General features: G+C 44.3%; 1 protein-coding gene across 7 annotated transcripts in view; it reads left to right on the top strand.

Annotated features, from left to right (window-relative positions):
• The window catches only part of LOC133350734 (glutamate receptor ionotropic, delta-2-like), a 211,307-nt gene that overhangs the window by 77,360 nt on the left and 110,336 nt on the right, over nucleotides 1-23,611 (top strand). For all 7 annotated transcript variants that reach the window (XR_009756103.1, XR_009756102.1, XM_061565416.1 and 4 more), the window contains exon 3: nucleotides 22,257-22,535. Coding sequence is in view for 5 of the 7 variants with exons in the window: in XM_061565416.1 (XP_061421400.1) it covers nucleotides 22,257-22,535 (279 nt within the window). In the remaining 2 variants the exon portion in view is untranslated. The remainder of the gene's footprint in view (nucleotides 1-22,256; nucleotides 22,536-23,611) is intronic.

A 23,611-nucleotide genomic window follows, 5' to 3' on the forward strand; every position in this document is an offset into this window, starting at 1 on the left:
TGGTCCCGCTTCTTCACTCCAACAACTGACCCCGATCCCTTCCGGGCTCCCACCTATATCTTCTTTCCCACGTGACCCTGACTCCTCCCCTTCCGTATCGTCAGATCCGGCCTTCCCATACTGCCCTGCTGGCTCCACCTCCATTCACCTCGCTTCCAATTGGACCCGAGGTGAACGGCGGCCCCTCCCACACGCCCCCATACCGGGCTCCGCCCCCCAACACCCCGGGCCGTGTGATTGGGCCAGAGCCCAGCAGCAACCCCATTTACGCTCGCATTACACCTGCACAAAACGAAGTCATAAAACACCTCACTGCATCTAACTATAGCAATTTTTTTAATGGCAGTATGGCAGTGAGTCTTGCACAAAGCTAAGTGATAATAAAGGTCACTTCATGTCACTGTAGCACTGTTTAAGATTGACCTTTACATTTATAAAATTGACTGCTCTGATCCGTTATTATCTTCTGCTTTAGCTCGCTGGGGTAGAAGGTTGCCTTGCGCGTTTGAGACACTGTTCATGGGCAGTGTGATCGACAGAGGCACCTAATTTAGCATAAAAAGAGCAAAAAGAAGCATGACAATTGGTGAATGTTTTGACCAGGGACTGTTCTGTATATTGTGCAAGTGTAAAAGGCAAGCAATCTCTGTCACTTCATAATTGTAACAAACACTTGACTTCACTTTAGCACTGTTTTCAACTCACCTGCAGCTTTGAACTGACAAAATGTTCTTCCCCGAAGAACAATTGATAGCTAAGAGTGAATAAAGAAAGCTGCTGATAGTGTCAGAATTAACTTTGCAATTGTAAGAGAGCAAACAGGAGCATTAAAGGTCGGACAAAATTGCCCAGAGTATAATTTACGTGGAAATTTAATGGCAGTGAATATTGCACAAAAGTATGTCAGCAAACACTTGACTGCATTACACTGTCGCGCTGTATTAATGGCAGTGAATTTAGCACGAAACTAAGTCACGAAGCACCTCACTGCATTTCACCATAGCACTATGAATGGCATTTATTCTAGCGTAAAACTATAGCATAAAACGCCTCACTAAATGTCACTGCAGCACTGCATCTAAGTGACCTTCAATTTGTTAAAATTAACGGCTCCATACTTTGTTATCTTCTTCTGTCGCTCGCTGGGCTTTAAATAAATGTGAATAAGATGCACTATGTGGAAAATAACCGAGAAAAAAATTTCAGCATAACTTAGAAGCATACTGAGACTTACCTGTTGTTTCAAGAGCGGAAGAAATAAGTGAAGAAAATAATGCACTGTGATGCTGCGTAGAAATATTTATTTCCCTCACTTTCTATCAAGAGACGTCAAATTTGGAACGCATTTGCGTAAAGTTTTTTTAATTCCCACGCGACCTTCTTGCGCGTTATTGTAAATCTCCACCCGGGCATTAATATTAATGAAGGTGGGGGGGCCTCATATGCAGGGACGTCACGCACGGATTTAGCACTGTGCTGCGTAGATTTACATTTTCCGTCACTTTCTATAAAGAAACGTCACATTTGAAGCGACTGTGAGTAATACATTATTTATTTCAGTTCGACCTTCCTCTGCGTTAGTGTAAAAATTCACCCACTCATGAATATTAATGAGGGGGGGTAGGGCTCATGCGGAGTGACGTCACGCACGGGACACACAGCCATTATTGGCTCATTATCGTAATAAATATGAATCTTATTTGTATTTGTTCTCTGATCCGTGTAATCCGTTTTCGGCCTTTCAGGCTACTCCCGTGCATGTGTCTCTCCAAGCTTCTTTGAGTACTTTTAATCTTATTTTGTATGTTTGACCATATTCATGTAATCTCAGTCCTTCTGCTCCATCTCTATAAGCGGTTTTGATGATTTCTATAAATGTTTAGTTAAGGCATCTCTGTGAGTGTTTGAGTGCATTTTTCTAGGCTATTTTAATGCATATGTAGATATTACATTTTTCCCTTAACAAAAAAATGAACATATGGATTTAAATGAAAGAAGACGTAATTATGCAAAGTGCCATGCCCAGAAGCAGAACGTTGTTTCTACGTACTGGTTATGCTCTCCCAACAGTGCCTTCAAAGGTTGGACCAAATCCAGCATTTAAGAGCATTTCTGCATTCCATTACACATTCAAATCTTGTGGTGCAGAATTAGCAAACTCCTGGTACTGTATACAACATTACAAATATATCATACATAAATAGTATATACAAGCCATGCATATATATATTTTTTTTTGCCAAGCAAGCAGTGCGGTTTGCCATGATCGAGCTGGTGATATGGGGTGGGGAGAGGGCAGGGGATTCTTACGAATACGCCAGCACTTCTGTGGCATCACAGTTGTAAATTCCTGCTCTCACCCAACCAAATAGTATTTATAGGCGTTTTAGATAATTGTGTTTCCAAATAACTGTCCGCTCTGGACAGATTGATTGTACGCAGGCCGAGGTTGTAAATAAAGGTTGCACAGAGCAGTATAGGCCCAACTTGTTACAGAGATGGATCGCGTTTACAGAAAATTAACCTGTAACCCTCCGCCCTCAACCTGCCTCTTCCTCTTTTTTGAAAGGATTGGAATGTGTTCACACACCCCTGAAATGTTGAGGAGGAAAAGCAATTTCTGATCTGTAATGGCTGGCGAATGGGGCTTCTGTCTGTAGCAATTGCAAACTGGCAGAGGGATGGTCATATAAAAACAAATGCCCATCACTGTCAGTGCCAGCGGAGTGCAAATGACCAGCACCGGCAGTGCACATTGGAGCATTAAACACGCGTTTAAGGGGGTGCTGACTGTTTATAACTTGGGAGATGACATTTTTTTTAGAAATTTACAAATTCCACCAAATCTTAAAAGGGTAGTTGTAACCCAAAGTCAAACTGATTTTCTGCTCAAATGAGCATTCCGACATTGGTAATCTCCTGCTACAACCCTGAAAAAGTTGTGGAAACTCTATATTCCGATAACGGGGCCAATATTTTCATAGGACAACCACGGTTGACTTGCCCACGCAGTGTGGCACTTCTTTAATGGACCCCCGGAGGGACGAAGGGCTGAGTTAACCTCTAACCAGGATTTGAACCGAGCTCTCCCACTGGGCCACCTTGGCCTCTATCTCTTCAGACCAAGACATGATTGGGTGAATCATCATTTAAAGTTCAATGTCAGCATATGAGCCTCTTTAAAAATACATAATAATGGTATAATTGAATAACTGAAATTAATTGCATGGGTTGTTTGTATGTGTGTGCCTTTGATTTAGAATTAATATTAATGCTAATGCATTTACACAGTTTTCAGGAAAGAGATTCATAATGGGTGCTGTGGACAGCTCTTTCTGGATGTAATCCAAGTCTTTGTGCATATGGACTGGTGCAATCTTTAATTGTCTTGCATTTGTAAATGTTCCTTTTCGCCAATATAGGTACACGTGCATGATTAATACTTGCTCGCTGACAAAACTTGCCACAACAATCTAGAAGATAAAGCTAAACTCAGCCACTCAGAAAATCAAGTCAAAATCAAAATCTATCCCGGCTGAAACAAGCAATAGGGTAGAAAACATTTCTGTTGACAGCTCTTATCTAATGGCACAAATTATGCAATGCCATGGAGTGGGCCCATACACAAATAGAAAGATATGATCTCTCTCGCTGTCATACAGCATTTGAAGATCAATCGGCAAAAACACAATACAGCAGTTTTATTTCGGGTATGATAATCCATTCGGTGGCGTCAGGAGTCGCTCGATGTGCAGCTGTTTGCCCATCTTGTGTAAGCAGATAATGGACAATGGTTACTTATGGAATTAACAGATTGCACTTCAGCACATTCACAAGATGGTGACTATAGTTTGCCATGTGTGAAGGAAATATCAGCACCTACGGTGCGTGTGTTGTTCAAAAACGATTAAGTGCAGCCCCATTGCCATCTATACACAGGATGGTCACTGTCAAACACGTGACAAGGTAGCTAATAGTTGACCAACCCCGCTGAGATGAAAGGCCAAGTCAACCTTCATCTGAGATTTGAACTCATAACATCAGAATTTCTTGTCAATTGCTATCGCTTCGTTGCCACCTGGTCACCTACATAAAGAAAAGTCCTGCCTGCAAATGCGCAAAAACAGAAAAGCAATTAATTCAACCGCTGCCCATCAAGACAATGGCACGGATGGCACCAAAGCAATTTCTATCGACTTGCAACCAACCGCGGTCGAACGGCTAAAGATTCGAGACGTGACTTCATAACATTATTGCTGTTCAAAAAAAGTACATGCTTATCTCCGCAACACACCATCAATATCAATAAAGACCTTAATCTGTATGTACGTCTCAAAAACCTCTAGGGTACTTCCCGACAAGGTAGAAAGCTGAAATTTGGTTCATATGTAGCTTCTAGGAAACAAATAACAGCAACAATCTGAAAATCCGAGATTTTTCATTTTCAGGACCCCAAATCTCGATTTTAAGTGTTTCATGAAAATGTTTGTGTCTGATGTTATTCAGAAACGGTTGAAAATGTGATTGCAATTTTTTTTTCATTTGATAAAGCGTTACACACCAAAAAAAATGAAAGCGAGGACCATTGTTCTGTATTTTATTGTTTTTGAGATAGGAGCTTCCCCTGATAGACTGTTAAGTTAATGAATTTTTGTTCTTTCTAATAAAAAAGAACGGAATCATTAAATAGAGCGGTTTCCGATAGGTACGTCTTTAAATGTAAAAAATTGAATCAAATCGTCAACAAAAAATGTTTGCAGAAAAATACAAATTTGTTGGTATAGTTATTGTATGACCGTAGATACAAATTTTTAAAAAAATTATATCAACTTAATTATTATATTTAATGAAAACTTTTGCCTGGAAAAGACAGGCTTCATGAACTAGTATGTAAATAATATTAATTCTTCTTCCTAGCGTTGTTCCCGCTGTGGCGCAGGGTCCACTTTTCGGCATTGTCTTCTCCATTTGGCTCGGTCCAGGGCATCTTCAGGGGATGCGTTGACCGTCTTTATGGCTTCCTTTATTCGATCCATCCATCGCTTCTTCGGACGTCCGCGTGGACGGCGGCCCTCTGGCTCAATACGCATGGCAGTCTTGGCCACTGATGACTCTTCACTTCGCATCACATGGCCGTACCACCGAAGCCTTGCCTCAAGCATCTTGTCCGCAATGGGGGCCACACCAAGTCGCTTCCGAACGTCTTCGTTCATGACACGATCCCATTGAGTGAGTCCGAGGCTCCATCTGAGCATCCTCATGGTGTGGAGAGCTTGTTCGTGTACAGTTGTGGCTGGCCAGCACTCGCATCCATAGAGTGCCACCGGTCGGACGATGGTCTTGTAAATTTTTCCCTTCAGCCTATCCGGCATTTTCCGATCACAGAGGACTCCGGTGACTTTCCTCCACTTCATCCATGCCGCATTGACTCGTGACCTCACATCAGTCGTGATGCTACCATCTGAGCTGATGGTGGAGCCCAGGTACTTAAAGTCCGTCACTTTCTTCAGATCTTCTCCGTCAATGCTGATGGTGCCGTCGGTTTGGGGGCCACACTCCATATACTCCGTCTTTATGATGTTGAACCTCATCCCGTTTTCGTCCAAACGTTCCTTCCACAGGCACGTTTGTCTTTCCACTTCTCCTCTCTCTTCATCTGAGAGGACGTCATCCGTGTAGAGAATTGACCATGGCAGGGGCGTGTGCAGGTCGGCAGTGATCGTGTCCATGCACAGGATAAACAGGAGTGGTGACAGGGCTGATCCTTGGTGCACTCCAACGCTGAGGGGAAATGGCGGTGATATGCCCACTGCACACCTGACTGCACTGGTGACGTTCTTTTATAGGAGTTGCACCCAATGCACGTAGGTTTCAGGGACTCCATGGGATCGAAGCGAGTGCCAGATGAGGTCGTGGGGGACCCTGTCAAATGTCTTTTCAAGGTCGAGGAACGACACGTGCACAGCTTTGTTCTTCTCTCTGTGCCTCTCCAGCAGAAGCCTCGCCGTGAATATGGCGTCCGTAGTACCACATCCTTTGACGAAGCCGCATTGGTTGGGTGATAGGGTGATGATGTTTCTAATCCTCGTGTCCAAAACTCGCTCAAAGATCTTCATCGCATGACACAGGAGCCGGATTGGCCTGTAATTCGAGCATTCTGCCACGTCCCCTTTACCCTTCCAAATTGGTGCTCGTGATGGTGCTGAAGAGCTGGGTAAGGAGGGCAGCACCCTGCCTGCCAAGGATCTTACAGGCCTCAGCAGGGATATCGTCCGGGCCAGTCGCTTTCCCATTCCTCATTCTCTTGATAGCTTGTTCCACTTCGGTGATGGTGATAGGTGAAACCAGACCGAGGACGTGTTCAGCGCTAATAATAGGTGGGTGGGGAAATTCCTGGTTGCAGGTTCCAGAGAAGTAGTCGCTCCAGCGTTGAAGGATGGCGGGCGGGTCTCTGAGAGCGCTGTGATTCTCATCCTTTATGCATTTGACCTGACCAATATCCTGAGTCGAACGATGGCGCGCCTCTGCCAGTCGATAGATCTTATTGGCACCTTCTGGGGTGTCCAGTTTGACATACAGTTGGTCGTATTGAGCTAATTTCACCGCTGCTACTACTCGCTTCGCTGCCGATTTTCAGTTTCTGTATTGTTGGTAATCCAGATCTGCGAGCGTTTGGCGCCACTTCTTGAAAGCTAGCTTCTTCTCTTTCACTGCTAGCTGAACTTCTTCGTTCCACCACCATATTTGCTTGTCAATGAAGTGTTTTCCCGGCTTAGTTTGCCCCAGTGCTTCCGTTGCTGCTGTGCACAGTTGGCCGGCGAGATCTTCCCAAATCGCATTCGCTGGTCGGTTGGTGTTCACGTCAATCTGATTGAGGGCGACTCTCAGCTGATCCTTGCATTCCTTTATCCGCCACCACTTAATTCGCTGCTGTCCCGTTGTTGGTGGGCGATGTCGCTGGCCAATGTCCATTTTCATGTCCATGACCAGGATGCGATGTTGTGGGGCGATGTTGTCCGATGGTATGACTTTAGTGTTTGTCACCGTTTTCAGCTTATCCCGCTTGACAAGCCAGTAATCAATTTGAGTTGATCTCCCACCACTGGCGTACGTAATGAGATGTTGGCGACGACAAGATCATGGGCTTCCGCAAAGTCCAGGGCTCGGTTTCTCTCATCGTTCCGGGTACCATATCCTTGGCCACCATGGTTTCGAGGGTATCCATCCCGGGCATTTCCAACGTGTCTATTTAGGTCTCCACCAATTACTAACTGCTCTTCTCCATTTATCGATTGCATGTGTCCATCAAATTGTTCCCAAAATTCCTCCTTGGTATCTGCTGGGCAGCCGGGCTGCGGCGCATAACAAGATACCACCCGGAGGCGTAGGTCGTTTGAGTCGATTTCGATGGACATGAGGCGGTCAGAAACACGGTGGACGGCCACCACGTTGTCTCGTAGATTTTGGCTGACTGCGATTCCAACGCCGTTCTTGGTGTTTCTTTCACCGTTGTAGAACAGTTTGTATCCTTCTCCAATCTCCCTGGCCTTTGCTCCACTCCACTTCGTTTCTTGGATGCATACGATGTCGATACGACGGGCCTTTAGGGCAGCTGACAATTCTCGACTTCTCCCTGTCAATGTTCCGATGTTGAGTGTTCCCAGCCGTAGTCAGACTGACTTTTTTAGCCTGCCCCATCCATGAGCAGGTAGCCCTCATCCACTTCTCGCGTCGTTTGGGCGAGGACGGCGCGCGTTTCCCCCGGGGGGCGCCCTAGCTTGTTCCAAGTTGATTTGACGTTGACATAGATGCGACACAGAAATACTTTGGCCGGTGGGTCGCTCCATCTGACGCCAAAGACCCTCACCGTTGGTTGGAATCCAGCCGGCACCGCGTGGAAGTGGTGATGGGATTTTGCCGGCCCGTAAATAATATTAATTATTTTTTTAATATATTAACATTATTGTGGCATTTATGTATAAATTCATTTTTGCATGGGAGGAACCCTTTATTTTTCAGCTAAGATCATTTATCTTCGGTCAAACTTCTGCAAACCCATTTGCTGTCAATTGACACCCTGGATACCAATGCAAAATGAGGTGTTTCATATCAAGGAGAGAAAGGGAATTTTCTAGGCGAAATGTTTTAATATCAAATAAAGTACATATATTCACGCAAGATGATGAGAATTAGATGTGCGTCCTCGATTTGACACCGCTTTTTGCTGGAACCCCCAAGATTCCATACAAAAAAACCGACAAGAATGAGAACACACACGCTGTACAAAAAAAATCTGAAAAATAAGAAAGTCAGGAATCACACCATGTGGTAGGCAGTGAAATGGAATGGTCTCTCCAGGACATGAAGTATTGAATGTGTGTGCTGCATGTACACTCGCCTGTAGGCAGCGCTCCCTCATACTCGCGGATGAGAGACGCATGCGAAAGTAATGGTGGCACAATAAAACGAGTCGTAAAATAAGATGTGGAATATTCCAAAATGTTAAATAATTTACAAATCTGTTTCGCATTTGAGAAGGATGCTCTTCAGTAATATGCCTTGATAAAAAATTGAAACCAGCATGCTTTCCATCATAATGGTGCCAAGCAAGCAATGAGCCAGATTAACATAATGCAAAAGCTCGCTGCGTATCGCGTAACCGTTGTGAGAATCATTGCACGAAAATTTTTACTCGCATTGCTCCTTGCCACAAAAAAATTAAAAAACAAGAATGCACTAAATGTGCAATGTGGCCCAAAAAAATGTGACTTAATAATTGGAATCTGAAGTTGTAACTTTCTATAAATTAAAAACCAAGTATGATTCGTGCAAGAAGTGCATAATGATCACGTGGGAATGACGAGTGTTCGAATTAATATATCATGCAAATGGAAAATGGTAATACATTAAATCTTGACTTAAAGATTTCGTGACTGCAGGAATTCGTATTCTTTGGGTCTTTCCGTCAAGTCACGTAGATAGGTTCAAATAAAATAAAATAAACCAAAAACTACGAAGTTTCGATCACAACACAAGCGATCGTCATCAGGAGGAAAAACGAGGGTAATACATTGTTCTATAATCCTATGAGGGTTGCCTTTGGAGAAATAAAGGCCAGAGAAGGAATCTGACTGTAAGCTTTGTTTTGCTGTTTAAGCCTGAAACAAAATGGAAGGCAATATTGACTGGCAATATACCAACAGAGCTGGGAGCTGTGCATCACAGAGGACACTGTCTTTATCTCATAGCTTCCTGCATAATCCAAAGTGTTGATCCCTTGTTCAGTGTAAGCCAAAGTGTTGATCCCTTGTTCAGTGTAAGAACGCAAATTAAAACCAAACCTTACACTCCCTGGCATGTGTCTGCCAGCGTGTGTTAGGCACGTGTCATTTCACGTAAACAGAAACAAAAAATGCACAAATGGGACAAGCCAAACTTGTGCTTAACATCTTCTTGACAGTAATAAGGGAGCTGTTTTGTCTGTCTCCCCAGGTAAGAGGCTTCGAAACGACCGTGGGCTAATGGTATTGTGGCTGTCTCTCACCATTGCCATCCGAAAGGCTGTTTAGGCCTGTTTAATTGTACACAACTGATGGGTGTGATCACCTTTGGGACCTACTTGTTCATTACTGTGTGTGGTCACACTATCTATACTCTGGCATCCGTTAAGACGCCGCGTTTCAGCAGCACCTGTGACTTGAGCAATCGCAATATTTCACATGAACCAAGGAAACAACGTAGGAGAGTGGCTTTTCCCTCGATCGTGTCTGTGGTTCAATTATTTTTGTCTGTCTTCTAGAAGGAGTTCACAAACTCCAGGACCAGACAAGTGATTTTAGAAATTAGCGGTAGAGTATCTCTAAATCGGATATTTGCGAGTTCAAATTACTGTCGGGAGATGACTCAGCCCATCATGCCTATGTGGTGAATACAATGTGCGCTTTTTTGCGGGGAAGTCAACAGTGGTTGTCATATGGAGAGATACACCCCTGCCATAGGAACGTGGAATTTCCACCACTGGATCACAGCTGTAAATGGGAGCTGAGCACAGCCTCAATGCTCAGCCGTGTGACACCACCGTCTACCCAGCTCTTGACCTGCCCTCTTCACACCCCCCCTCCCCCCACCAATTAGCAATTACATTTCCTTCCAATCTCAGAATTTGAGGTCCTCACCTGGCTCCCTATGGTAAAAAAACCGTCCTCCGGTGATGGTGCCAACGGCCTGCCCACCTTTACCTCCCACCTAGGGTGCCGTAGTGAGATATCAACTACCTCGCCTGGTATACAGGAGTTCGTGGGTTTGATTCTGACCCTCACGCCTGCATATTTGGAGTTTGCATTCTCTCTCCCCGTGGTCACGTGGATTTTTATCCGGGTCCTCCAGTTTTTCCCTCCACATTTAGAGTATTTGGCTGCTATACATTTCCATATGATAAGCCACTTCGTTGAGCTATCATATGTGGCCAAGTCGCTTTTGAAAAAGAGCTGCATAGCTTAGTGGGTCTTACCTGGTAAAATAAACAAGCTTAGTTTAGTTTCGTGGCGAGCTGCACCGATATGCCATATTATCAACATTGCCATTCTTGAGGTATCCAACCCCACTAATAGAAAACTGCCTTCATGTGCCCTCATCATAAAGGTGGCACTACAGACGACCTTCATGATTACTGCCTTGTCTCAATCCTTTCCCCTCTCATCAAGATCTTTGAGAAGATCTTAAAATCGCAAATCACAAATTTCACCTCAGAATATGCCATATTCCATCCTCAGCAAGAAATAGCGCAGCCTCTGTGGTACTTGATACTCTTGACTTGATCTTCAAAAGTCTTGAATCTTGTCATAATTTTGCCATCCTATTCCTCAACATTTCTAAAGAATTTTACACTTTGGATCACGCAGTGATGTTGCAAAGGCTAAAATGCCTACATCTTTGGATTGTGCAATCAACTGGTTTTACAACAACTTATCCGACCGTTTTCATTTATTATCAATAATACATCATCTGACAGGACCCCCATTGTGAAGGAAATTCATCAGTGCTCTGTTCTTGGTCCAATCCTGTTTTCTCCGCACATCAACTATGTAGGCATCGCTAAACTGCGCTCTGACATTAACCTTTTTGCTGATGACACAGCTCTGATGGCATCTGGAAATTCCATGGAGGAGTGTCACAACAGCATTCACAACAGGACTTTCATAATCTTCAACTTCAACTTAATGCCATAAAACTTTGCCTCAAAACTTGTCCTCCGCCTGCCTCAAACCTGTCTTGCCACCTTTGCATATTGTGGTTCTCGACTAATACCCTGTTGAGGGAGTTGACAACTATAATATCTTGACGTTCTCCTGGACACAAAACTGTTTTTCAAGACTTACGTTGACGACATGGCCAAAAAGATGAAAGATAAAAATGGGTTTCTACACAGCAATGCTGGATTTTACATCGATTTCGCCAGAATATAGTTAAAGTCACCATCCTGCCCATATTTTATTCTTTTGACATCATCTACCGCCTTGCTTCTGAATCTACCCTAAAACGTCTCATGCCATTATACCACTCAGCTCTCCGTTTTTCCCTTGACGCCCCCTATGGACTTTATCATTGCAACCTGTACGTTGACTCAAATCTGTCGACCCTGGATCTCCACAGGAACCATCATTGGGCTGTCTTCATCCTAAAGGTCCTCTTAAATAAATCCACCAATTGCCTAAAATACCATTTAGTTCCTATAACTTCTTCAAGTAACCCCATAAGTGCCTCCTTATTCTTATTGTGAATTAAATTTGTAAATACTTTGCGAAAAAGTATTTCTGCGTTGCTGCGCTATGTTTCTGGAATACTCTTGCTGCTGCTCATCTGCAGCTTGGTTCCCTTCACTCCCCCTCTTTACGTCCCCCATTAGACCAAAACACTAAGCTTACTTGCACCTGCACCAAACATTTCGCTGGTGCCTTTTGCTCCCACATTAAGCTTGCACTATCTTTTTTTCGATTCGCGTGTCTCGATATCACTATTAAATTAAAATATGAAGCTTACATGCACCTACATTTTTTCTGGTGCCTCTTGATTTCATAATGTATTTGCACCATTTTTCGTTGTATTCGCGTGCGTTTCGCTTACAATTGTTAAATACCTCATTCGTTGGTTGTGCAATGTTCCTTAGGGGCTCTGTTCTCTGCAAGCTTGACTTTTTTTTGTTATAATTTTTTTGTCATTGCTGTGTTCACGCACCGCCACGGATTTCCCTGGGAAATATAGAGCATTGGTCAGTGGCCAAAACGGGATCTTCTGTTTAACACACCAAAATAAACTTAAACTCATTTTGAGCAATAAATCACTCTTGATGTACAGGAATGATCCAGTAATTGTCATAAATGTGGAGGCCAGAGTGGGTATCTTATTTAGAGGGTGGCTTTGGAGGAAGCACACAGCACGCTTTGCACACAGCTGATTAAATGCATAGACATCGTAGTTTAAAACACGATTCGTGTTAAATACCATGGAGATTTAAATTTCATTTTCTACAAAGAAAAGGCTCCGTTGTAATTGCCAAGTTAGGGAAATTATTATCATAGTTGCCTGCGTTGGTTCCACACTCTTTTCCCGTTTTATATTTTTTGTATCTGGCTATTGTTAGACACTTTCATGAATGGCTTTCTGTTTCTATAAAATGTGTATATATATATAAAAGCACTCCATGCAGTGGCAGTCCAATTACTTTATATGTGATGAGGGTGCCAAGTAATGACATTGCAGCTGCTTCTGATCAATCAAATCTCCCAATGTTTCCCTCCACGGCATCCAGAAATCATAGGGCTTAATTTTATGCTGCATCAGGAACGTAAATATAAAACATTTTCCTGCTAGATAATTAGACGGCACTCGTTGTTGGCATCATCACTTGCCTTGTCAAAGGGCAGGTCAACTTGCAGCATTGCACTTAGGTCTTGCGTCAAAGTCATGAACCAATTATTTATTTTCAGCCTCTTGGATGGCTTTTTGCGAGCAGCCCATGAACCGATCGTCAACCAAACCCGTCGTCCGCCTCTTCATGAATCCCGTCGGTCCTGCATTAACTGCTTGCCCTGCCTCCCGGTGATTGGCCGGGTTCATTACGGTTCTCATCCCACCCAGGGTTCATTACCCAAGATTAGACCTTCGGCCTGGGAAGCTGTGTTTTATGTGGATCCCTGTGGAACTGGGCCACGTGCTTGGAGTAACCACGCCCTATGTTCTCATATCTGTCATTTGCCATAGTGGGTGATTTTAGAATCAGAATATTTGTTTATAGTGGAGGAATCCGATGAGCTATAAAGCTCGTTTTTTAAAGATGTCCAGTAGGGGCAGGTCAGAACGTTACAACATCAAATATACAAACACAATAAGAATGCAAATTATAGACAAGGTGAACAAATAACTTTAAATTAATAATTAACTGTTTCTTTTTTTATTTACTAGGTAAGGCCCACTGAGCCATTAGCTTATTTTTCAGAAGCGACCTGGCCACAAGTGATCGCTCAACGAAGTGGCTTATCATATGGAAATCCACAGCAGCAAAATAATCTAAATAATATAAAACCATGTGCTGCCCTTTTGTCGATCCACTGCTGAATGAGGGCCTCTCCACACGTTGTAGATCATGAGGGTTATTTTCCCAACCTCGCCACACTATGATTGCAGGTTGAATTTCGATTTAAAGCTTTCGTGACTGCAGGGATTCATCTTCTTGGTTCTTTCGGTAAAGTCACGTAGAATGGAAATAATAAAATAATAAAAATAAAACATAATAAAATAATTCTCACGACGTTTCGGCCACAACGCAAGCAGCCGTCCTCAGGTGAAGAACAGGTCTGTCGAGAAGACAGAGTCTGAATATCACACCCCAGGCTTGGAGCGTCTATTTAAGCTGGGTTGGAGGGGGGGAGAGCACCTTGACAAAATAATTTGCATATCAAGAGGAATTTAGCATATTTATGGGAAATGCAGATATGCGATTAGTACTACTTGTGAAATGCGTAGGAGGTGATCGGGGGGTTTCAAAGTCATATTATGCCCGTGCATTATGCAGGATTAGTAGCATCAAAGGGAGGGGATAGGGGTAGCATTAATAAAGGGAAGGCATGTTAATAGTATGTAGCTGCAGTAACTAAACCACCACGTAAACAACTAAAGTATAAACTACAAAGTATCATCAGTATACTAAATATACTCTTCAATAAGCTGAGCTACTAACAGTAAGTAATACATTACAACTTACCCTACATTGCTGGGGTCACAAAAAAGATTTCCAAAATCCTGATAAAACACAAGATCCAGGTCCGATTCAACACAGTACATAAATCCGTGATCTGGTCCCGTCTGTAAAAAATGTGGCTCCAGACATACAGTACCCTGGCGTCTACAAACTAAGTTGGCTCTGTGGTAGCAGTTACATTGGAGAAACCAAACGACATGTCTCGGACCGCATCCGTGAACATAAAGCAGACATGAAATACGGTCGGACAAACACCTCAGCCGTGGCAGATCACTGTTACAATTCAGTGGGCTCACATGATATTGACTTCTCCAAGACAGAGGTTCTCTGCAAGCCATCTGGTTACCATGAGAGATTCATTCATGAGGCGATCCACATATACAAACAGAGAGACAATTTCAACCGAGAAGATGGATTCTGGCTCAGCAATCATTGGAAGGACGTAATAAACCATTTCGGATCTTAACTGATTGTGTTCACGTTTACGGTGACTTTCAGACCGCAGTCCACTCACTGGCATTGACTATATATCTTGTATTCTTCGCAGGGAATGGATTCTTTGCTCCAATGCAAGTCTCCTATCACCACTCTCCCATTGACATATTTCGTTGCTTCCTCTTAGTATCTTTCACGCGACGGTCAATGGTATAGTGTATAGCGGATTGTATAATAATAAATAGTATACAATTGTAATGTTTTATACAATGTATAAAGTAATATATAGTATCGTAATTGTATAGTGAATATACAGCAGTGTGATATACTGTAGGGTAGGTAGAATAATACATAGCGTAATATTACAATGTATAAGGTATAGGGTGGTGTATAGCAATACAGTATTTAATTTAATGTTGGGTTTGTCTATGGCAGTATAGAGTACGGGGTATACCCGTGTGATGTAAGAGAATAAAGTTTAGCTGGAAGCATATTATTTTTTTGCGACATAGAATTGTAATGTATTACTTACTGTTAGTAGCTCAGCTTATTGAAGAGTATATTTAGTATACTGATGATACTATGTAGTTTATACTTTAGTTGTTTACGTGGTGGTTTAGTTACTGCAGCTACATACTATTAACATTCCTTCCCTTTATTAATGCTACCCCTATCCCCTCCCTTTGATGCTGCTAATCCTGCATAATGCACGGGCATAATTTGACTTTAAACCCCCCACCCACCTCCTACGCATTTCACAAGTAGTACTAATCCCATATCTGCATTTCCCATAAATATGCTAAATTCCTCTTGATATACAAATGATTTTGTCAAGGCGCTCTCCCCCCCTCCAACCCAGCTTAAATAGACGCTCCAAGCCTGGGGTGTGTCATTCAGACTCTGTCTTCTTGACAGACCTGTTCTTCACCTGAGGACAGCTGCTTGCGTTGTGGCCGAAACGTCGTGAGAATTATTTTATGATGTTTTATTTTTATTATTTTATTATTTCCATTCTATGTGACTTTACCGAAAGAACCAAGAAGATTGCAGGTTGGTTAAGCTTAGAAGTACATCAAAGCAGTGTTTTTGCTGTACTGCCATCTGCTTTCCACCATGATGCCCAACCATCATCTATGGCAACTTGTGTGCGCGTGGTGGAAACTCATGCAAGCGCTATCCAGGCTCAAGCCTGCTTAGGTTCTGAGATCATTACTTTCCTGAGCATGTCTAGTGTCAACGATTAAGAGACAGAGTTTCTATGAGGCACTTTCTTTATTAGCAACTTTCACGGTCTCGTCCGCACACTCTCCACTTTAGCTCAGCCTAGCCTGTACACGATGCCAGCTGTCTAACACTGATGGCGCTGACTGAGATAGCCAACTTCTGTCCTTCGTAGCGCAATATCTAGCGGATATGTTTAGCGACGACGGCGACAAGACGACAGCAACGACGAGACGAGTCCACTCACAGAACCGGCAGCCTTGAGCCCCCCGCTCTCGGCTCCTTTTATGCTCCCAGGATGGCCTGGCTCCACCCTGACCACGCCTCCCTTCTCGAACCTGCTAGCAGGCTCCATGGGCCTCCAGATGGGGTCCTCCGTGACCCTTGCCCCAGTTACTCCGCTCTGCCAACACACAACATGCACACCCTCACCGGCGCGTGTACTGTCTGTTCACCACAGTTGCCGCTGGTGTCCACCAGCCGGCGCTATTACACTACACATCTAATGATTTACTGCCCTTTTTGTCAACCCACTACTAGTTGATGGCTTTCCAAAGTCATATAGGCAGTGAGGATTATTTGACCATATTTCACCTTGCTGGCATGTTTGGGTTGGTGAAGGCAGGGAGCATAAAACATGGCAGCATGGAAACACATAAATATACCACGTAACAACTGCAGACACCTCTCAAGTCATTTTGAAGGTTATAGGTTAGATCGCGTAAGTATTAATGTGTGGTAACCCTCTACCACCCGACACAGCCAGTAAGGTTTGTCACATAAACAAAATGCGTCAATAAGTTGCTACTTCAGGCAACCGGTGTGTTGGAGAGAAAATCCACAACATTAACAATTTGGGTACTGTGACGTTTCAATGGTGATGACATCGACCGGCATCATCAGGCGATTTGCCAGAATAGTGAAGCAATCCACCTGCTTCTGGTCTTAAATAGAGCAAGATGACGTCATCGCTGTGAACCAATCTCAATTCACTTCAGCTTCAAGAAAGAATATTCCACTGGCCAGCCCTTGCCTTTGTCGCGATGTCTGAGACTCACTCGAAGCCATCTAGGAGCTAAAAACTGAACATTTAAATTAAGGATACTTTTGTTCAATAACCTCATGACCACGGGCAAGAGGTCATTCGATGTTGAAAACATGACATTCAACAAGCGTCGCAATTTAATGTTTTTAATTCCTACTGCCTTGGGTGGGTTTAAACGTCAGACTCCAAGGGATGCAAGGATTTATCATACAGAGCCACTGAGCCACATAGCCACCCATTAGCTGATGTTTAGCTTCTTCCCTTAACAAATCTAATACTTCTGGAGATATTTTAGGTTTGATTTTAAGATGCATAACCTTTGCCATAATACAATAGATGTAGAGTGTACAACATGTGTTGATTTAATTTAGCAAAATACAAAACACCGATGCAATGAGTTTGATGTTGCAAAGGGAATAATGACGCAGCGAGGATGTGGAGTTATGAAAATTGGTTTGTGTGGGTGCCTAGGCGGATTGTTACGTCGCAAAACTGTGAAAGATAGTGATCCTGTTAGGGAGCCCTTCATCCAACAGTGGATTAATCATGGCTGATGGCAATGATTTCGATACTTGGCGTTCAAAATAACTTAACCTTTTTTTAATGTAGCGCTGCAGTATATGTTTTACTTCTCACGTATTTCATAATCATTCAACGTTACGTCTGTCACGCAAATTACACGACCAAAGACAACTATAATTATGGTTGTAGTAGTAGCCGTAAGAATATTAAAAGTCACCCGAATGCAAATTCAAGGTAAAATTCAAAGTGAAGTTCAGTACTATCGCTCGAGAAGACCAGAAGTGCGGAACTTGCACTCGTTAACGCGCACCACGTGCGCAGGAATCATTAGAAGCTTCCGAGCTTATGCAGCTTGGCTGACATTTCCCGAATCCAGATGTCATTTTTTTCTTAGCAGACCTCAGATCACATTAGCGTTTCCTGATTGCATTGGGGGGTGGGGGGAGTTCTTTCTGCAAGTGACATAGAATACTAAGTCTCGCAGCAGATGCAGGGGCTCTGGGCGATCGGTTGCTTTTTCTGCAACAGCTGTTTGCTGTAGCTTAGACGGATGTGCACGGGCAAGTGCCAGGTCTTAACAAGTGTAATTTACCACAAGGTCAGATGCCTGCAGATACTTAGGGGTGGTGTGGGTGTGTGTGTGTAAAGAGGTTCATAGCTTACCTTAGCCAACATTGACCTTAACACCTTTGGCTAATGGTCTGAAATGAATGCTAATCGATGGGTATGGTGCGATTCGCAAGCCAATTGTTCTTGTGATAGCAACTTTTCAGCGATATGTTAAGAAACATATCGTCATATATCATCATCATCTGCCACTATTAATCTACTGCTGGATGAATGCATCCCCTAGTCACCGCCATCCTTCATGTTCTCACAATGCAACAGCAACAAAAATAACGGAAATTAAATTGAAAAAAAATAAGAGTTATCGCGTGTCAAGGTAGTAAATGCAAATGGTTTTTGTAAATAAGGTGACGAGCAATTAACATTCGCTCGCGGAAAGGGTGGGGGGGGGGGGGAAGTTCGCGTGATGGCAGCCAGGCAAACAAATTGTGCACAGACGAATCTCTTGGAATAGCGTGGGGTTGGGTGCCATCTCCGAACACGGGCACGCGCATGGAAGGGTGAGAGTGGCCACGTGGGCGGTGCCCGCTGGAGCGAAGGCTGCAACGCGATGGGCTGGGGCAGCTGCTGCTGCGGTGGATGAAAGCAATCGATAAACGTAATCCTTTCACCTCCAGCTCCTGGAATGGAAGAAATGGAATTAGGTTTGGACACTGCGTTGCCTTTGCGATTGTTTTTTTTCTTCCCCCTGCAGCCGCTCTGTACAACAATGGTAATTGCGCGACTGAACGTGTGGTGGTGGTGGTGGTGATGAGCGAGAGTGAAATTGCAGGAGGGGGGGAGTGCGAGGGGGATGGAGACAGACGTGTTAATGGGTTGCAGGCAGCTCTACCCTGCGGTGTTATGGATATTGCGGTGGTGGAGGAGACGTCCTCTGTAAGTACGTCAGTGTTCTTCAGTCATTTTCAGAGGGGGCCACTTTCGCCGATAAGACATCAGTGTGAGGGCCGCCACACCATTTAAAAACCATCGGGGTTTGACAGCAGCACGATGATGATGATGATGGGAGGTGTTTTCACGTGCCGTGTATTGTCCGGGGCTGCACGTCAGGAGCTGCACTAAAGGCCATCAGTGGCCACCAATCGCGCACGGGCCCTGCAATTAAGACCGCTGACGTATGTTGAACTTTATTTGCACCGTACGTAGCCAATGTGCTCATCGGAGGTGCGGGGGAAGGACAAGACAACCTACAATTGCTTGAAAAAGCAGTGGTTTCCCAATGTAACGTTTGAAAACCACCGCCGCCTCCCTTTTGTACGGTTCTGAGAGGATCGTGTGCATGGGCTCAGTTGGATTGTCGCATTGCAGGATCCTGAGAGATGGCGATGACTTGGGACGTCTTCGTCCAGCAAATGATTGATTGTGGCTTGTGAAAAAGATTATGATTTTCTTCCTACTCATGAATGCTATCTCGCCTGCAAGTTTACAACCTTTTTCTATATTATACTACTGTACTTTGAAAGTACAAAGCATTTTACTATATCTCATTCAGCTGTAAAAGTCACTGTGTGAACTTAAACATAAAATGACAGCTTAAATAAAATATAATTATCGAATTTTTGTGTATTGTCACCAAGATCAACGGAAGGTGGCAATGTTTCAGCCAACTGGCCTTCTTCAGGAAATACTGATGTGTACAGAAATGGAGTCATAAATATTGAAAAAGGTGGTTACTAGGATTGCTGGTGGGGTTTAGTCATGGTGGGGCTTAGTGGCTGGGTGATGACAATCCATTTGGAATTCAAGTCACCAGAGTGTGAAAGGGTGAAATGTGTTTAGGCCTTTTGAAGATAGAATACTAAAACATGGCCAGGTATAATTTCTGGCATTCTTACATCAGAATTGGCAAGAACACGATGTTGAAGCTCAGGATTCATTTTGATGATGCTCTTTGTGTAAAACCACGAGTAATGCTGTGAGAAAATATGTCAGTACCGTTTTACAAATTTTAGCTGGAAAAAGAGCAATGGTGGAAATAAAACCTCACAAATTTCTAATCCAAACCTATCTCCTTTGATTGCTTTTCATGCTCAGAAGTAAAAGAAAAATATCGAAAGTCATAGGTCAAAGTTGATCGCGATGTCTCTTTTGAACCATTGCAACATGAAATATCACCTGGCCAAACGGCCTCTTGCGAGCTCAGGTGCGATTTGTGGGATTGCCAAGCCCCATACTCTTTTTTACAGCTGGATCAGCCGAGCTGTGTATATATATTCTATCTGCATAGAATAGCGATGAGCGCAAGAAGTCGTTAAGAAGAAAAAAACGTTTCCGATTTATTACGCGTAGACTACCGATATACTTCATCCTGAATATTTTGCAAGTGGGATGCAGCGATTTTTTTATAATAATGTTGCATACTAATGTTGAGACACCATGTGATGCATTTGATAACCGTCCAACTTCAGACGTGTTTAGCTTCTCATGCCCTAACTCACAAATGCACTGTTTACAGTTTAAGTGATTTTGACTGTTATTTGCGACACTCGGCACTTTACACACTGAAACTGAAGAACCCAAACGGTGTTTAATTTATTTAACATGGCAAATCGCGTGGGTGTTTTGCAATGCTGAACGAACAACTGATGACAAGATGGATTGTGCTTTCCTGACCTTGATGGATTACTTCGTGAAGTATTGCAAAGGCAACATTACTTTACAAACCTCAAACAATATGGTGGGATGGTGGTGGGTGGGTGGCAGAGTGTGACTTTATTTATTAATATCTCCAACAGCGATGCGTTAGTCAATTAAATAAACTTGGATTTTACCTTGCAGTGGTAGGAGGCGTCTCGTTTACAATTTACATCAGTATTTTTCCACGTGTTGTGTCTCTTGTACAGGTACATGATCGGTCCGTGCAATGAATCTCTACATTTCGAATATATTTTTAGCATGTTTATGTTTAGTTCTACGTATGTGTATGTGCGTGTATATGTGTGCATGTGTGTATGTTTGTGTGTAATAGGTACTCACTAGCAGCGCTTGCCCTCACAGCCTGTGTCGGTTTTTACAGGGGGATTGTTGCCTTAGTATTTATTTGTGTGGATCCTTTGTTGTCTGTGAGGCCACACCCGTAATAGCAAATATCTCTGTAAAAATGACATAGGCATGCTGGGGGTTTGTACACTAGAGAGCGTGTGCCAAACAGCGCCGGCAAGTACGGTGCAAATCGTGTGATTGATGAGGTACTCGCAGTGCATTATGGGATGTACTGCCCCGATCAATGATAAGTCCTTTTCTCCGAAGAAAAAAAAACTGACTCGCAGTGGCCAACACAACTCGCATCGGCTTCTGCCAGATGAACCCACGATGGCTTTCAGAAAGGGACCGGGCCACACAATTCCAGTTCCTTTGTTTAATTTGCAGTGAGTCCATGTACCACGAGAGTCCAATAATAATAACAAAAGGTGTCCTAAGAATGCGATGCTGGAGCAACAACGGTGACCCAACAGTTCAGAAAAACAACAGCAAAACACCAAACAATGCACAAAGGACTTTCAGTGCAAATCTGTCAACATGAAGGACTTTTGAACTCACTGAAAATAAGAGGTGGCCAAACTGCAGAGTACCTAGAAAGTGGGTCACCTGGCGGGGAAACGATCACTGTGGGAATTTAGCATTTGCGATAAAGATGTGACTACTGACAATGTTCAGAAAGAGGATTTGTTCAAGGGCATTAACTTTGGAATTGAACCCAGGTCACTCTTGCAAATTAGACTCTAATGGTATCTTGAGTTGTTCACCTCTTTAAACGTAAAAAAAAACGTAAGCTATCTAAGTGCTTAACGAGTGAAATGACTCTACTACCGATTATCGGTTTTAATACTCGACGAAATTGGATGACAATAAAATATAGGGAAAGGAAATGCTTCACCTTTGTAACCACGTGTGCCGCTGGACGGGAGGTGATGCGTTGGAGGTTGGCTGTGTCGACATCAATGAAGTCATCAGCTTTATCACCCCGTGCATTGCTCGTGAGGTAGGGGGCGGGGTGGTCTCCGGGCTTCTGGTGGCAGGATGTGGGGGCAGGCTTCCAATTTTTTTTAAAGGGGCTCGAGTGATTGTCCATTGCAATGTTTAATTGAATAATCGACTTAATCCACTGATCATCCCAGCTGCAATTCACTTTCTCCTGCGTGCGTGCAGCTTGCGAGCTGATGGCCCAGGGGATCCTGGCGCTGGTGAGCAGCACGGGTTGCAGCCAGGCGGGCGCTCTGCGTGCCCTCACCGACTCGCTGCACATCCCGCACCTGTTCGTGCAGCGCGGGGCTGGGGGCTCCCCTCACAGCGACTGCCAGCGGCCCCGTGCGGGTCCCGGCTACACGCTGGTGCTGCGGCCGCCGGCCCTCGCCACGCAGGTGGCCCTGCGCGCCGTCACCGAGTTCCACTGGCAGCGATTCCTCGTCTTCTACGACTCGGCCTACGGTAACGTCGTCCGCGTGGTTGCTGCTTGTGACGCTGCTACTTACTTACTGGTCGTTGTGTATTGGGGAGGCGGAGGTGCATCGCTGACCCGAGTTCGATTCACGCTCACGGCCAACACCGGTGACGATTGTCTGAACCGGCCTTGGGCCTCCCCCCAGGTCGACTCAGCCTCACATGAGTACCTGGTGCGGTGTGTAAACATCACCACTGGGGAGACAAAGGCGGCCGGGCGTGGTGCTGACCAACGACCCCTCGTGTGCCATAACGACCTTCATAGGTGCTACTCGCTTACGGCACTTGCACCAACATTCTGTCACAGGCTACACGGGTGGGATCTTTGTCTTTGGTGGTTGTGTGGCGTGCACAAACACAGCCACATGTGACACACACAACCCTAGGGGGCAAGAGGGTCGCCTCACATCATGTGGGTTGTGGAGGTGCACCGAGCCTGGCACAAGCGCCGTGGCGACGTCACCGCCACTCAGTGGTGAACGGCTGGTTGTTGTTGTTGGAGGTTATTTGACCCCACACTTGGGTTTGACGATACGATACGATACCATGCGTTGGGAGCTGACGTGGCCAAGCGGAAGCGCGCGTGCTCGCATCATGGTACAAATATGCCACATTTGCAAATAACTTACAAATTACCGAATTTCGTAAAGCCACATAGCAACAATGGGCCTCCACTTGCGAATATACTGAAGGCAACAATAACTCATCTGTGCCACAGCGCCTCCGTGAAGGAACAAAGCGCTCACACCAAACGTACGAAGAATTCAATTCGATGTTTCACCATGGGAATTGGTGAAGGCAGGGACTGCATGATACAGTATAACAATAGATTTCGCTGCACTGCCGTCTGCCGCTCACAACTTTAGCTGGGGAACACTGCCTGTGTGTGCACATGCAGAACGCACGCATTACGTTGCAACAACAACAACAAAATTCATTTTGCAAGAAGCCACGATGCACCACAGTTCCAACCGGCAATGACTCCTTTGCCCTTTTACACATCGACGACGGGTGAGCGACTTCACTGAAGACCGCGCGGCACTCTTGTGCATCCATGCACGCAT

The sequence above is a fragment of the Lethenteron reissneri genome, chromosome 34 (genome assembly GCF_015708825.2).
Source record: "Lethenteron reissneri isolate LAM-NWPU_2019-01 chromosome 34, ASM1570882v1, whole genome shotgun sequence".
NCBI lineage: Eukaryota > Metazoa > Chordata > Hyperoartia > Petromyzontiformes > Petromyzontidae > Lethenteron > Lethenteron reissneri.